Source organism: Sinocyclocheilus anshuiensis, unplaced genomic scaffold, assembly GCF_001515605.1.
Source record: "Sinocyclocheilus anshuiensis isolate Anshui unplaced genomic scaffold, SAMN03320099.WGS_v1.1 scaffold371, whole genome shotgun sequence".
Lineage (NCBI taxonomy): Eukaryota > Metazoa > Chordata > Actinopteri > Cypriniformes > Cyprinidae > Sinocyclocheilus > Sinocyclocheilus anshuiensis.
In genome coordinates, this window is record NW_015549597.1 from 682,297 (window position 1) to 694,557 (window position 12,261).

The window sequence follows — 12,261 nt, forward strand, 5'->3', positions numbered from 1 at the left end:
TTATTACACTGCGATCAATATTCTAGATGATTCATTGACTATTCTAAATGGTTCTTCTAAATTTAGAAGGTTTAACAATTGTACGCTCTGTTCTAGCTGTGCATTTGAAACATAATATTGATTAATATACCACCTAGTGAGCATGTCACAGCCCTCACCTCATCTGAACCTGCTCTGAAAATGAGCAGGTCGAAGGGAATGGCGGCCACAATGTCTATGAGGAACCAGCCCTTGAAGTAGTGCTGAGCGATGTGAGTGGGATTGCTGACCACCTCGTCGTTGTGGTTGACATAAGTGGTCCTGAAATTGATGAGGATGTCGATTATGAACATGACATCCACCACCAGGTCCACTACGTTGAGGGGGTTGCAGGTGTAGCCGCAGGTGCGCCTCCTCTCGTCCTCCTGCTCGTTGAGGAGGAAGGCGGCCGAGTAGGGCGTGAAGACGGCCGTGTAGAGCACCAGGAGCAGGATGATCCAGTCCCACACTGCCTTGAACGGGCTGTAGTGGAGGATGGTCCACTTGTGGATGCGTGGAGCTTGAAGCTTGTACTCAGGAAGCACATCTGCTCCGAGTGACAGTACCTGGGGAGAGAATGAAAGAGAGGGGTGTTTTTAATTGAAATTCAATATATATGTGGTTAGCATGGACCACTTGCCGACAGTTTTGCTGGCAGATATTATAACTACACCATCTGGACAGGGTTGTTATTGTTAACAACAACTTAAACTATTACAAATGTTTTTGCTAATTGAAATAAAGCAGAAATAAAATAAAAAGTAAATATTAGATTAGAAACATTAAAAAATATATAATTTTTAAATAAATTTTAATTTAATTTTAAATAAAAAAAATAAAATGTAAATAGTAATATTTAAAAAAGCTAATAAACATGACAAAAGTACATAACATAATTACTAAAAATTAATATTAAAGTGAAATTTGTGGATACATAAATTGCATTTTATTTCATTAGTAGATGTTTTCAAGTAGTTGATTTTATTTGAAGGGTTCTTAAAAGCATGACATTAGTGACAATAGCTATGTTTCCATTTACCTATTTTTATGCAAATTTTGAGATATTGCATAAAAAGCACCGGATGGAAGTGCCAAGATGCGCATAAAAAGCTTATGCACTCAATTGAGCTGAATTTTTTTTTTTAATCCAATAACAAGACATACGCATAAACTTCAATAAAAACACGTTTACCAAATACATTTCTCCAAAACAGTCATTTGACTTTACCACAACAGACCTTTGATTGGATAACTGAACTAACCAGCACACCGATCTCATTGCACACCATCTCAAATGTTATTTAATAATTTTGAAATGCCTGAGCCAAAGTCCTTCATCAAAATTATTTGGTATTATCACGTCCCCTAACTGTCTCACACGACTGTGTTCCCAAACATCAGGCAACTGAACACAAAATAATATGACAGCGTTTGTTATTGCATTTCGTCTGCGTGCTCTGAGGCGCATGTAGGAAAAAAAGAGCATTTAATACTTTTCACCAGTTTCCCAAGAAGTGATGATTTTATTCTTTTAAACACATGGGATGGAAACAGTGAAGAATTCGCAACTTTTTGGAAACCTAGCTAGTGTTGTGAATGCAGAATTATCTAGTACAATGATTCAGTCCCCAAAAGAAGTGCAATTATACAAACAAACATGCCCACTACGAGGTTAAGTCTATGAGTGACAGTACAAAATGTCAGAAGATACCTCAATAGACCCAAACAAACACACCATATGATATCTTGATGGCATTTTAAAGAAATAGACATTTTACTGAATGCTCTGAACTGTATTGTCAAATCCCATTTCAACCCGCACAAGCTTTAGAGATGTACAGACTCTGTGTGAAATGCAGACATCTGTTCGTCTTTCATGCTTTGTTCTTCAGTGCTTAAGTCTCCTCTTCCTCTTCACATGTGCCATTATTAAAAGGAAAGGTAGCAGCCACGTCCTAAGACCAGATCAAATTTTAAAGGGCACAGAGTGAAGAAATGCGCCACAGGGGGTCTGTCTCTGTTAATCGACCACACTGCTTGAAAGTGGTGCAAATGCAACACTATAGGAAAAAGAACCAATCCAAATGAAGAGTGTGTCATTATATTCTCCCTCCAAACCGGTATGCTGTTATTTCATTCATAAAACACAAAAGAATTAACTAAACACACAATAAATATATCATAATAATAGACCATATGACTTGTGTGCTACTCAAGTCACACAATAGTTTTGTGTGAGAAACAGAGGAAAAATTAAAGGTACATTATGCAACTATGGCGCTCTAGCAGTTAATAAACAAAAGTGCAGAAGAACATTGCAGCTGGAGAACGCTGCAACTTCTCTCTGTTTATGGATGAGTCACTGACAGATTTACAATAGTCTGAATATAAACACTTAGAGGTGTACCGTAGTAATTTAGGACAAAAACACAGATTGGAGATAGATTCCAGATTCAGTTAACATGGCTCCGATGGCACAGGTTTGACGTCATGATGTTCAGTCAAAAAACAATGACGTTTGATGTTATTGACATCAACCCTTCACCATTCACAGTCAACGAATGCACACACTCTCAGACATTAACAGCTAGAGTTTATATTGTATTACTGAGAGGCTCTGCAATGGGGTCTGGATCAGCCTCCTCTGTCACGTCCCTACAGCTTTCCATTATCTCCCTCTACTCTGATCAAAGATCAACCACTGGCTCATAAAAACAAGGGATCCAAAAGGGGGTTTTCATAACAAAGCCATAGAAGAACCATTCTGGCTCCACAAAAGAACCTTTCAGTCAACAGTTCTTAAAAGAACCAGTTTTCTTAGTGCGAAAAACATTTTAATAATCTGAAGAACCGTTTCCCACTATAAACAACGTTCTGTGCAATGGAAAGATTCCATGAATGTTCTTCATGGAACCACAGATGCCAAAAAAGAACCTTTATTTTTTAAAGAATGAAAGAAAGAAAAACTTCAATGTACCATCTGTCTAATAAAGAGACAAAAAGCCCAAAAAATAAATGACCAAATAAACAGAACCAAAATAAAAGACATTATATAAGTATTTTTATGTCAACAAGTATGCAGAAAGCAGTGGGCTACATACAGTATGTATCTGCTAAACTATTTCACACTGAGACCTATTTTGTGCTCGAGACTTTCCCCAATAGAAAATCACTCCTTTAATACACCATTAGCAGCCCATGATTACTGCACACAGACGACCATGGCAACCACTGGCTGCCATGGAAACTACAAGTTGATCGTTGAACATCAGTCATGTGGAAAAAGTTGGTCGATCTGAAAGAGTTCTTTTGGGATGGAAAACAACTATTTTGTAGGCAAAACAGAAAAGAGCAGTAAATGACTATAACGTTGCCATGGTATTAAAATATGTTCAAATAATAATAATAAAATCTCAAACCTAGTATTGCACTTTTTTTCCTGATAAATGAGTATGCACACAGCATTACTTGCTTGTCAGTCTTCCTTTTTCTTTTATACAAATTTCAGCACACATGGCAACCTAATGCAAATCACAGCCTTATGCAGATTGACTGTCAAGTGATGTGACGGGGCATGCATTTTCTTATTTGTGACCCTGGAGCATAAAACCATGTCATAAGGGTTCAATTTTTCGAAATTGAGATTTATCAGACATAATCTGAAAGCTGAATAAATAAGCTTTCCATTGATGTATGGTTTGTTAGGATAGGACGATATTTGGCCGAGATACAACTATTTGAAAATCTGGAATCTGAGGGTGCAAAAAAATCTAAATATTGAGAAAATCACCTTTAAAGTTGTCCAAATGAAGTTCTTAGCAATGCATATTACTAATCAAAAATTAAGTTTTGATATATTTACAGTAGGAAATTTACTAAATATCTTAATGGAACATGATCTTTACTTAATATCCTAATGATTTTTGGCATAAAAGAAAAATCAGTAACTGACCCATACAATGTATTTTTGGCTATTGCTACAAATATACCCCAGAGACCTATGACTGGTTTTGTGCTCCAGGGTCACATTTCAGATTGTATGAATGTAATTCAGGGTTTTTACTTTTCTTTAGCACTTCAGAGCTCAGAATTGCCTTTGTTTAAGTAGATGAATGACTTAATTTAAGCAAATAACAATTTACCTATTTACCTGCCACCACTTGCCAACTATTCAAGCTGACATCACAGAAATGTATGATAAATGTTTCTGTCTATTAGCCATATCATTTGCAATTACGTGAGAAAATACCTCTGCATATGTACACATTCATCAAATATTTCTGAATACAACATTAATGTGCACCCTGCATAAATTGCAGTCTGTACTGACCGGTACGACAATGAGAGGCTCCTTGTCCATGTTCTCCAAGGTGTCATGCTGACTCACAACATCCACAGAAAAACGGTTTCTTCAGAAACAGAAGAGACTCCACAGACTCTACCTAAAAACAGACACTTCATCGCAGTCATCTTTACCACACACATACTATACAAACACACCGGATCTAAAGTAAGAAAGAAAGCAGTACAGGATAGATGGATGATGTCAGCTTTCTGAATCCAAGGGAACAAAAAGCTGGATTGTTGAACAAACAGGCTTAACTGCCTAAATGCACCAATTTACAGAAAGAAAGAAAAATCGACAGGAAAGGGAGTGGTGAGGGAGGGTGTGGAAAATTTCCAACAGGTCAAACCAAATGAGACCTAAAAAGGCTGAAATAGTCTCTCATACTGATTAGTTGTCGAAGCACGGCATGAGAGGTTACTGCTGCTGCCCTTGCCTGTCTAAATCAATTTGGGAATAAAGAAAAAATTCTTGTGTTCAAAAAAGATCTATCAAAAGGTCTATCAAAAATATTTTTATTTTTATTTTAGACTAGCATGGTGAAAAAAGTGCAATTATTGTTGTTATTGTTAACTAAAACTAAGACTGTACTAAGACTGACTGTATGTACAGCTATGTTGTTGGGTACATGTAGGATAAGCGGTCAATAATACAGTGTTGCCATTATTCAGCAGTATTTAACTGATGAATAAAGACTGACCAATCAGAATTCAGCATTCCCGAGAGAGTCTCGTCACCGTTAAGTTGAGTAGTCATCAGTTGATTAATGTGATTTTCACTGACTGTGCCCACCACTGCTCAGATAATTAACTTTTAGTTAAAAAGCATTTTACTTTTATGTACTGAATAGCATCTATGAGTATTTGCACCTAACACAAACAAGATGCTATGTGTTGCTCTTTATGGTGCAAACAGTATCTACCGCTATTTACACACAGTGTAAACAACCTTTTTTGACACGGTGTAAATAGCTGTTGCCAAAAGTTGTAAGTTGTTCAGAAAGTCTTATCTGTCATTACACATCATTCCACACATACACATGCTAGATGAATGATTATGGTGGGGACTTTCCATAGACTTCTACTGTTTTTATACTGAGCTACTAATATTTCCTGTACTCTAACTCTACCCCTGCACTTCACAAAAATCTTGATATCCATTCAGACATTATTTTATATGTTAATTCATCTTTTTTTCTTTTTCACACGCAGCATTGGCAAGTGATTTCATATTTTGCAATCAGTGGGATTTTGCTATCAATTGGGAGGCATCCCTTCACCATGCAGTAGCAAAACCTTTCCCACACACAAGCACACATAGTCTTATTGCTCAGTTTCATGTGGCAAAATAAGAAGTCAGCAGCCTTGAAAACTGTCATTCACAGCTCACACACAAAACAGCTGCAATCTTCAAAACAAATATGTCCATTCTCACTTTGAGTATCTTATTCATATTTAAAACACTGCATATATTATACATATTTTGTAACAGTATCAACATGTACTCATCATGTAGAGTCACATCCTTTCTTATCAGTCTGCACATGTCTGCGAACACACAGACACACATAGACACACACACACACACACACACACACACACACACACACACACACACACACACACACACAAACACACTGTGTGAATGTACATTCAGTTCCATGTGCTGGAGAGATCCTAATCACAGAAGGCGCTCACATGCACACACACAAATTCACTGGAGCGAAATATCCGTGCTTATTGATATAATGTAACACTCTGTTTCATAATGATGGAACCAGGCAAATCCATTCTCACTGTCTGCATGCTGACTACAGCCACAAACTCTCACACACACAAAGATACACAAAAGTAAAACATGCACTGTGCAAAACTTCACCAACAGCTTTATCTTGTACAGCTAAGGTCAGTGTAACATTTCCATGGTGTTTTTTGATACTACATGTTGTTTGTATTAAATAAAATTCCTCTGAAAAAAAAAACAGCTTTTAGCATGCAACATTGCACCTCAACATGCAAAACAAAAGTGTGGTGCATGAAAGGATGTGTCCACAAGCTAATACAAATAGAAACATGGGCAACAAGAGAAAACAAAAAAATGAAGATAAAACAAACTAAAACAAAACAAAGGGACATGTTAAAGCAACCACAACAAATAAAACAAACACACAGTAAATGGGAATTTAAAAAACTAAACAAAAAATGGAAAAACAAACAAAAATCAAACAAAGACGTGTAATTACACGCCACAACTACAAATAAAACAAACACATGGTGAACGGCAATAAGACAAAACAAAGATATAAAGACAGAGGCAAAATAAAGGGACGCGACCTCAGGCAAAAACACGTCTCGGTTTGCATATGTCTCACAAGTCACAAAAAGTCAACAGAGTCTGACACTGAAACAACACCATTAACAGTGATCTATGTGAGTGGCATCAGCTGTCAGTCAAATCCATCCTGGTCCTGACCTATTTTTTTCCCCAACCAGGTGTGGGAGGTGAAAATCAGACAGAGTGAAAGAGAAACACAAAGCAGCGAAGGTAAGAAAAGAGAGAGTGGGTGAAGAGGAGATAAATAAAGGTCAAGGCAAGGATGGTACTTGCAGGCTTAAGTTTCTGTTTCAAGCTCATGGTGACATTCTCTGAGCCGTGCTGAGACAGAGACACAGAGCACTGACACAGGGAAACACCGCCCTTTCACACTCGCTCTCTTTTTCCTCATGCACGCAAACACACACACACACACACACACACACACACACACACTGATAAAGGTGTGGAACGGACGACGGACATCCCATTTGTGTAATGATTAGACTGTGTAGACAGAATATGAATCTGATACAGACACTGCAAAAGAATAACATCTCACACAGACTTATCATTTTGTGTGCCTTTTATCATATTACATTATTTGAACTAGTGTAGTCTGTGAAATCCCTTTATCTCTGCTTCAGACAACTACAAAACATATTTCTGTAATCTGAAAGTTGTTTTAAAAAACTTTTTGATGACTATATTAACAATATGTCCTAGTGTAAAACAAGTAATAGTAAAATAATGCAAATCTCCATTTCAGTGAAGAAATTGTAATTGCTTAAAGAAAGTGAATTGTGCGGAGAGTGTAAATGACGCACATGTATTGAACAGCGTCACTGCTGTCTATACTTTGTATTCTTGGCACTGATATTCTGGGATTCACAATGTCAATGGATTTCCACTCTGCAGCTGCACTGTGGCATGCATATGTCACATGCTTATTTATTCAAATGATTCTGCATATTACTGCAAAAACATGCAGAAACATAATGCATTTTTACCGAACATGCATAACAACAATTTAAAATGAATATATTTGTATTGAAAGCAGGAAAACTGGACCCTGAATTTTCCCATCCTTCACAATTTAAGTTTGGGGTCAGTAAGATTTTGCATTTATTTATTTATTTGACTAAATACTTTTAATTTGCAAGAATGCATTAAATTGATCAAAAGTGATAGTAAACATTCAGACTGTTACAAAAGTGCATTTAACTGTTACTGTTAAATGCAGTTCTTCCGAACTTTCTATTCATAAACAATCCTGAAAAACACAATTTTGAAGGATTATATGACACTGAAGACTGGAGTAATGGATGCTGAAAATTCAGTTTTGCCATTACAGGAATGATTACATTTGAAAATATATGAATATAGAAAACAGTTAAATTAAACTGTAACACTATTTTACAATATTAGTGTTGTACTGTATTTTTTATCAAATAAATGCAGCTGCTTCAAGACTTTATTATTTAAGAGTTTTAGAAGTGGCTGAATTTACTGTGAAGCATGCTGTATTGGTGTAATTTGTATTGTTGCAATCTGTAACTTGCAACTATGTGGAAGTTTTATTTTTATTTATGTGTGTGTGTGTGTGTGTGTGGCATTCAATTTTTTGTTATGTGCTGTTATGTCCATTTGGGAAGTCTGTGATGTGCTGCCCATGCCCTACTGCAATTGCCCCTTGTGGGATTAATAAAGTAGTAAACTAAACTAAAGACTTCTTTCAAAAACATTTTAAAAATCTTCCCGACCCCAATCTTTTCAGTGGTACAGTGTACATTTTTGTTTTTTTTTCCCCCATATTGTTTTTATTGCAAAATTGTACATAATAAGACGGAACATCCAACAACATAAGGCATATCCACTATAATTTTTTTCCCCCATATTTAATGGACAGGACAGTAGGAGACATGAAACAATGGGAAATGAGGGGAACAAAACTGTTCATGACTTGTCCATGACCTCGCTAATATTTCTAGTTTTGTCTGTGATTCTAGGACTCCACATATCTGTGAAATTCATCTTCATATTTCATTAATGCTCACATGCATATTGGTCTACTAAAAACAGTGCAGCTGGTCACATAACTAGGTACAGTACGTCATGTTATGTAGACAAATCAGTAGCGACAAAGATCAATGCAGATGATCATTTCCCTTCTTGCTCAGTGTCAAATCGAAGTCCAATTATCAAGCCAGGAATTGCCTGTCACAGTTGTCCCTCAGGATGTAATGCCAAACAACAGACAGCACATATGCCTTAATACCATAACATCAAGCAAATGTTCATCCGCTCATACGCAAGCTTTACACTAATTACCTACATTGGCAGCTTCAAAATGACTTAATTAATACTAAATAATGCATTAAAAGAAAGCTAACATGCAAAATGGTTTGTGTGAGGGTAGGGGATACAATCTAAATATACAAACTAAAGAAATGTTACACAAACAAACGTATTTTAGCAGAAAGAGAAAGAGCGAGCAAGAGTGAGAATGAGAGAGTAAGTAGAGAGGGCCAGAGAAAGAGTGTGTGTTTGCATGCAGACTTATCACAGATGTGTGTGTGAGTAGAGAAACAGACAGTCAGTGTCTCTGTGGCCTCTGCTACCACTGCCCTCTATTTCCATTAGCCCTAGAAGCCAAGGTCACCAGCAGAGAGTAACCACACACACACAAACATCCACACACGGGCCATGCTCACGCAAATTAAAATGCTCCTAATATTCTCAAAATGCAGTTTAAACATTAGCCGGATCAACACATCTGAGGCCATACATGTCAGTCCAAAGAAGATTTTGAGTCAAAAGAAGATATTTTGAGAAATGTATGTTTTTGGTCCATATATAATGAAACACAACGGAATTCAAAGTGTTTGGTTAGCAACATTCTTTAAAGTCAAAGTTTGGAACAACATGAGAGTGAGTGAAAGATGACAGGATTTTTATTTTGGGTGAACTATCCCTTAAAATAGGAGTTTGTGAACTTACTCAAATATATCAAGACTTTTTGAAAAATATAATACAATACTGTATTTACATAGTTTGTACTGACAATTAGGAATAATGGGGAAACGTTCAGATCACCTGTGGAAATGTGTCATACGCTGCATTAAAAGCTAATGACACACACACACACACAGACTTTATGATAGGAATGTGCAAGCTGGCAGTAGATTTGTCAGCATGATTGATTTTTCCACTGGTAGGACAACACAGTCTCCCACGTGTGTCCATGGAGACAGACGTCACCAATACAATCGCTTACTCTCCGTCATTTTCAATGTCTTTCTTTGATTCTTCTTCTCTCTCTGCTGTACTGCACCCCTGTTTTTTTGTATATTTGTACTACTTTATCTCTAAACTTTGAAGGCACTTGCAGATTGTACAGATCACCTTTCAGACTTTTATATGAACCATGGCAAATCTTTGCAGTCATTATGTGAAATACATAACGTGCAGTAACTTAAACACATAAGCATTTTTCCACTGGTATTAAAAATGCATTAAAAGTCCAGTATTCCCAGTACACTGCAATAACCACACAGAAAACACAAGGGGTAGAAAAGTGTGTCAGTGTGAGTCCGTTCCCTACACAACAGCCAAATAAACTCTGCCCACATCAGCACAGGACTCAGTGGTCTCTGTATATAGGTCACTTAACTGACCTGTGTGGAGATGTTACAAAATACTAAATCATGTAGATGATGTCACCAACCTGATGAGGACTGCTGAAAGCTTTTGTTATGTCAACTTGTGCAGTTCTTTTTGTTCGTATGTCTACATTTAAAAATATGATATATCTTGATATATACCTATCTATCATCTAGATGCATATATATATATATATATATATATATATATATATATTTTTAACGCAGGGGTGGGGCTAGGGTTGGCCACCCCACTCACAATTTCTGCTTCTGTCACTTTTTCTCTTGACAATAAGTGCATTTATTCAGTCGCAGAACGACTGAGAACGGCAGACGTTTCAGACGTGCACTCCACTTCACTTCAGCGCCAGGCACGTATGGCAAGCCAAGATGTTCACATTTACGCTAGAGAAATCGCGTTTACATACAAAACGCCATATTTAACGGTGTTTTAAACAATATTAGCGCCGTCAAATACGCCGTCCTGATAGCAGACGCCGTAAAAAATGGCATAACATATCGTTATCATGACACATGAGCGGAAAAAATTATATGTGGCAGCAATGCGTCACCGTATATTTGTTTGTTAAACAGCAAATAAGCTCCCCATATACCAGAATCTGTTTGGAGCGGGACTCGAACCAGCGGTCGTGGCGTAGGGGTCAAACACTCTTAACAAAAAGGCTAAGGACCATTGCCTCCAACTTCTGTAGCTGCACAGCTTTTACACACTCTCTGACTTCCGTTAGTCTATACTATAAACAATTTCTTGTATTGGAAATTAAATTACTCAAAGCTAATTGAATATTATAAACCAGCACTTATTTATGTACATAACAGTTATTTGTGTAATAAATGATATATACACAATGGGGTTGGTATGCTAAAATGCTGTCCATGTAATTAACAATTACATTAACGTATGATAAAGACGTGGAATCGGCCTGTTCAATATTAGTAGAGATGAAAATATACAAAAAGTTACTTTGTACATAAATATTTCCTATCATTTCACAGGTACTTCTTCCGCTAGTCTGGTGTGGTTCTGTTCATCATGGTATGTAAACGCAATTTCTCTATAGCGTACATGTGAACCTCTTGCCTTGCCATAGGTGTGAGTCAAGCGTGCACGGAAAAAAAACGGCTCTTCAATTGCACGCACAAAGGCACCGCGTGCGCTGTAGCCAGTATCCTTTAATATCAAAGCACAAAATAAAATACGTGCATGCAATGTTGTGGTCAGTTAATTCATGAAGTTACCAAAAAGGCGATTAAAGCTGCCTTAAAACTGTGCATGCATGTAATATATTTTATATTGAACATGTCTCTGAAATGGTTTTCAAAACTGTCCTGGAGCCCAGCACTGTCTCACTCATCTAACACACCCGATTTAACTCGTCAGCTCATTAATAGAGACTTTAAGACCTGAAGTGGGTCAGAAAAGGTCAAAAGAGTTGAGAGGAAATATGATGCATCTCAGATCCGTGTCACGTTCAGCAGCGGCAGCTCTTAAAGAAATAACAGCCAAAATAACCTAATAACCAGCTGCTGTGATGTCTATTAATCAAAGGACAAAGAAAAAAAAGTAGGAAAAAAATAACTTTTATAGCTTTAAGGATTCATCTAGGCCAATATTTAATTTAGAATTTAGTGTTTGACAACTTCAATTTCAATTTCTGTATATTTCTGCTGAAGGGCACAGGTAAATATGACATTTATTATAATGGGTTTATGTGAAGATTGTTTTAAGTTCACTTAAATTATAAGTTATTTTTTGAAGTCTAATAAACGTTAAAATTGATAGCTCTCAATTATACTGCAATGTTGAATGGCTATAGTCAATGGTTAAATATTGGGGGGGGGAGCAATTTTATAGAGAAATCAGTATTGGTATCATTGATACTGGCCTTCAGTCATAAAAAA

The 12,261-nt window shown here is 36.8% G+C and overlaps 1 protein-coding gene across 1 annotated transcript in view; it reads right to left on the reverse strand.

The window, feature by feature from the left end:
- LOC107658465 (potassium voltage-gated channel subfamily H member 6-like) overlaps nucleotides 1–12,261 on the reverse strand; it is a 39,257-nt gene that overhangs the window by 12,105 nt on the left and 14,891 nt on the right. Inside the window, exon 7 of the mRNA XM_016447024.1 lies at nucleotides 159–584. Within this exon, the coding sequence (XP_016302510.1) occupies nucleotides 159–584 (426 nt within the window). The remainder of the gene's footprint in view (nucleotides 1–158; nucleotides 585–12,261) is intronic.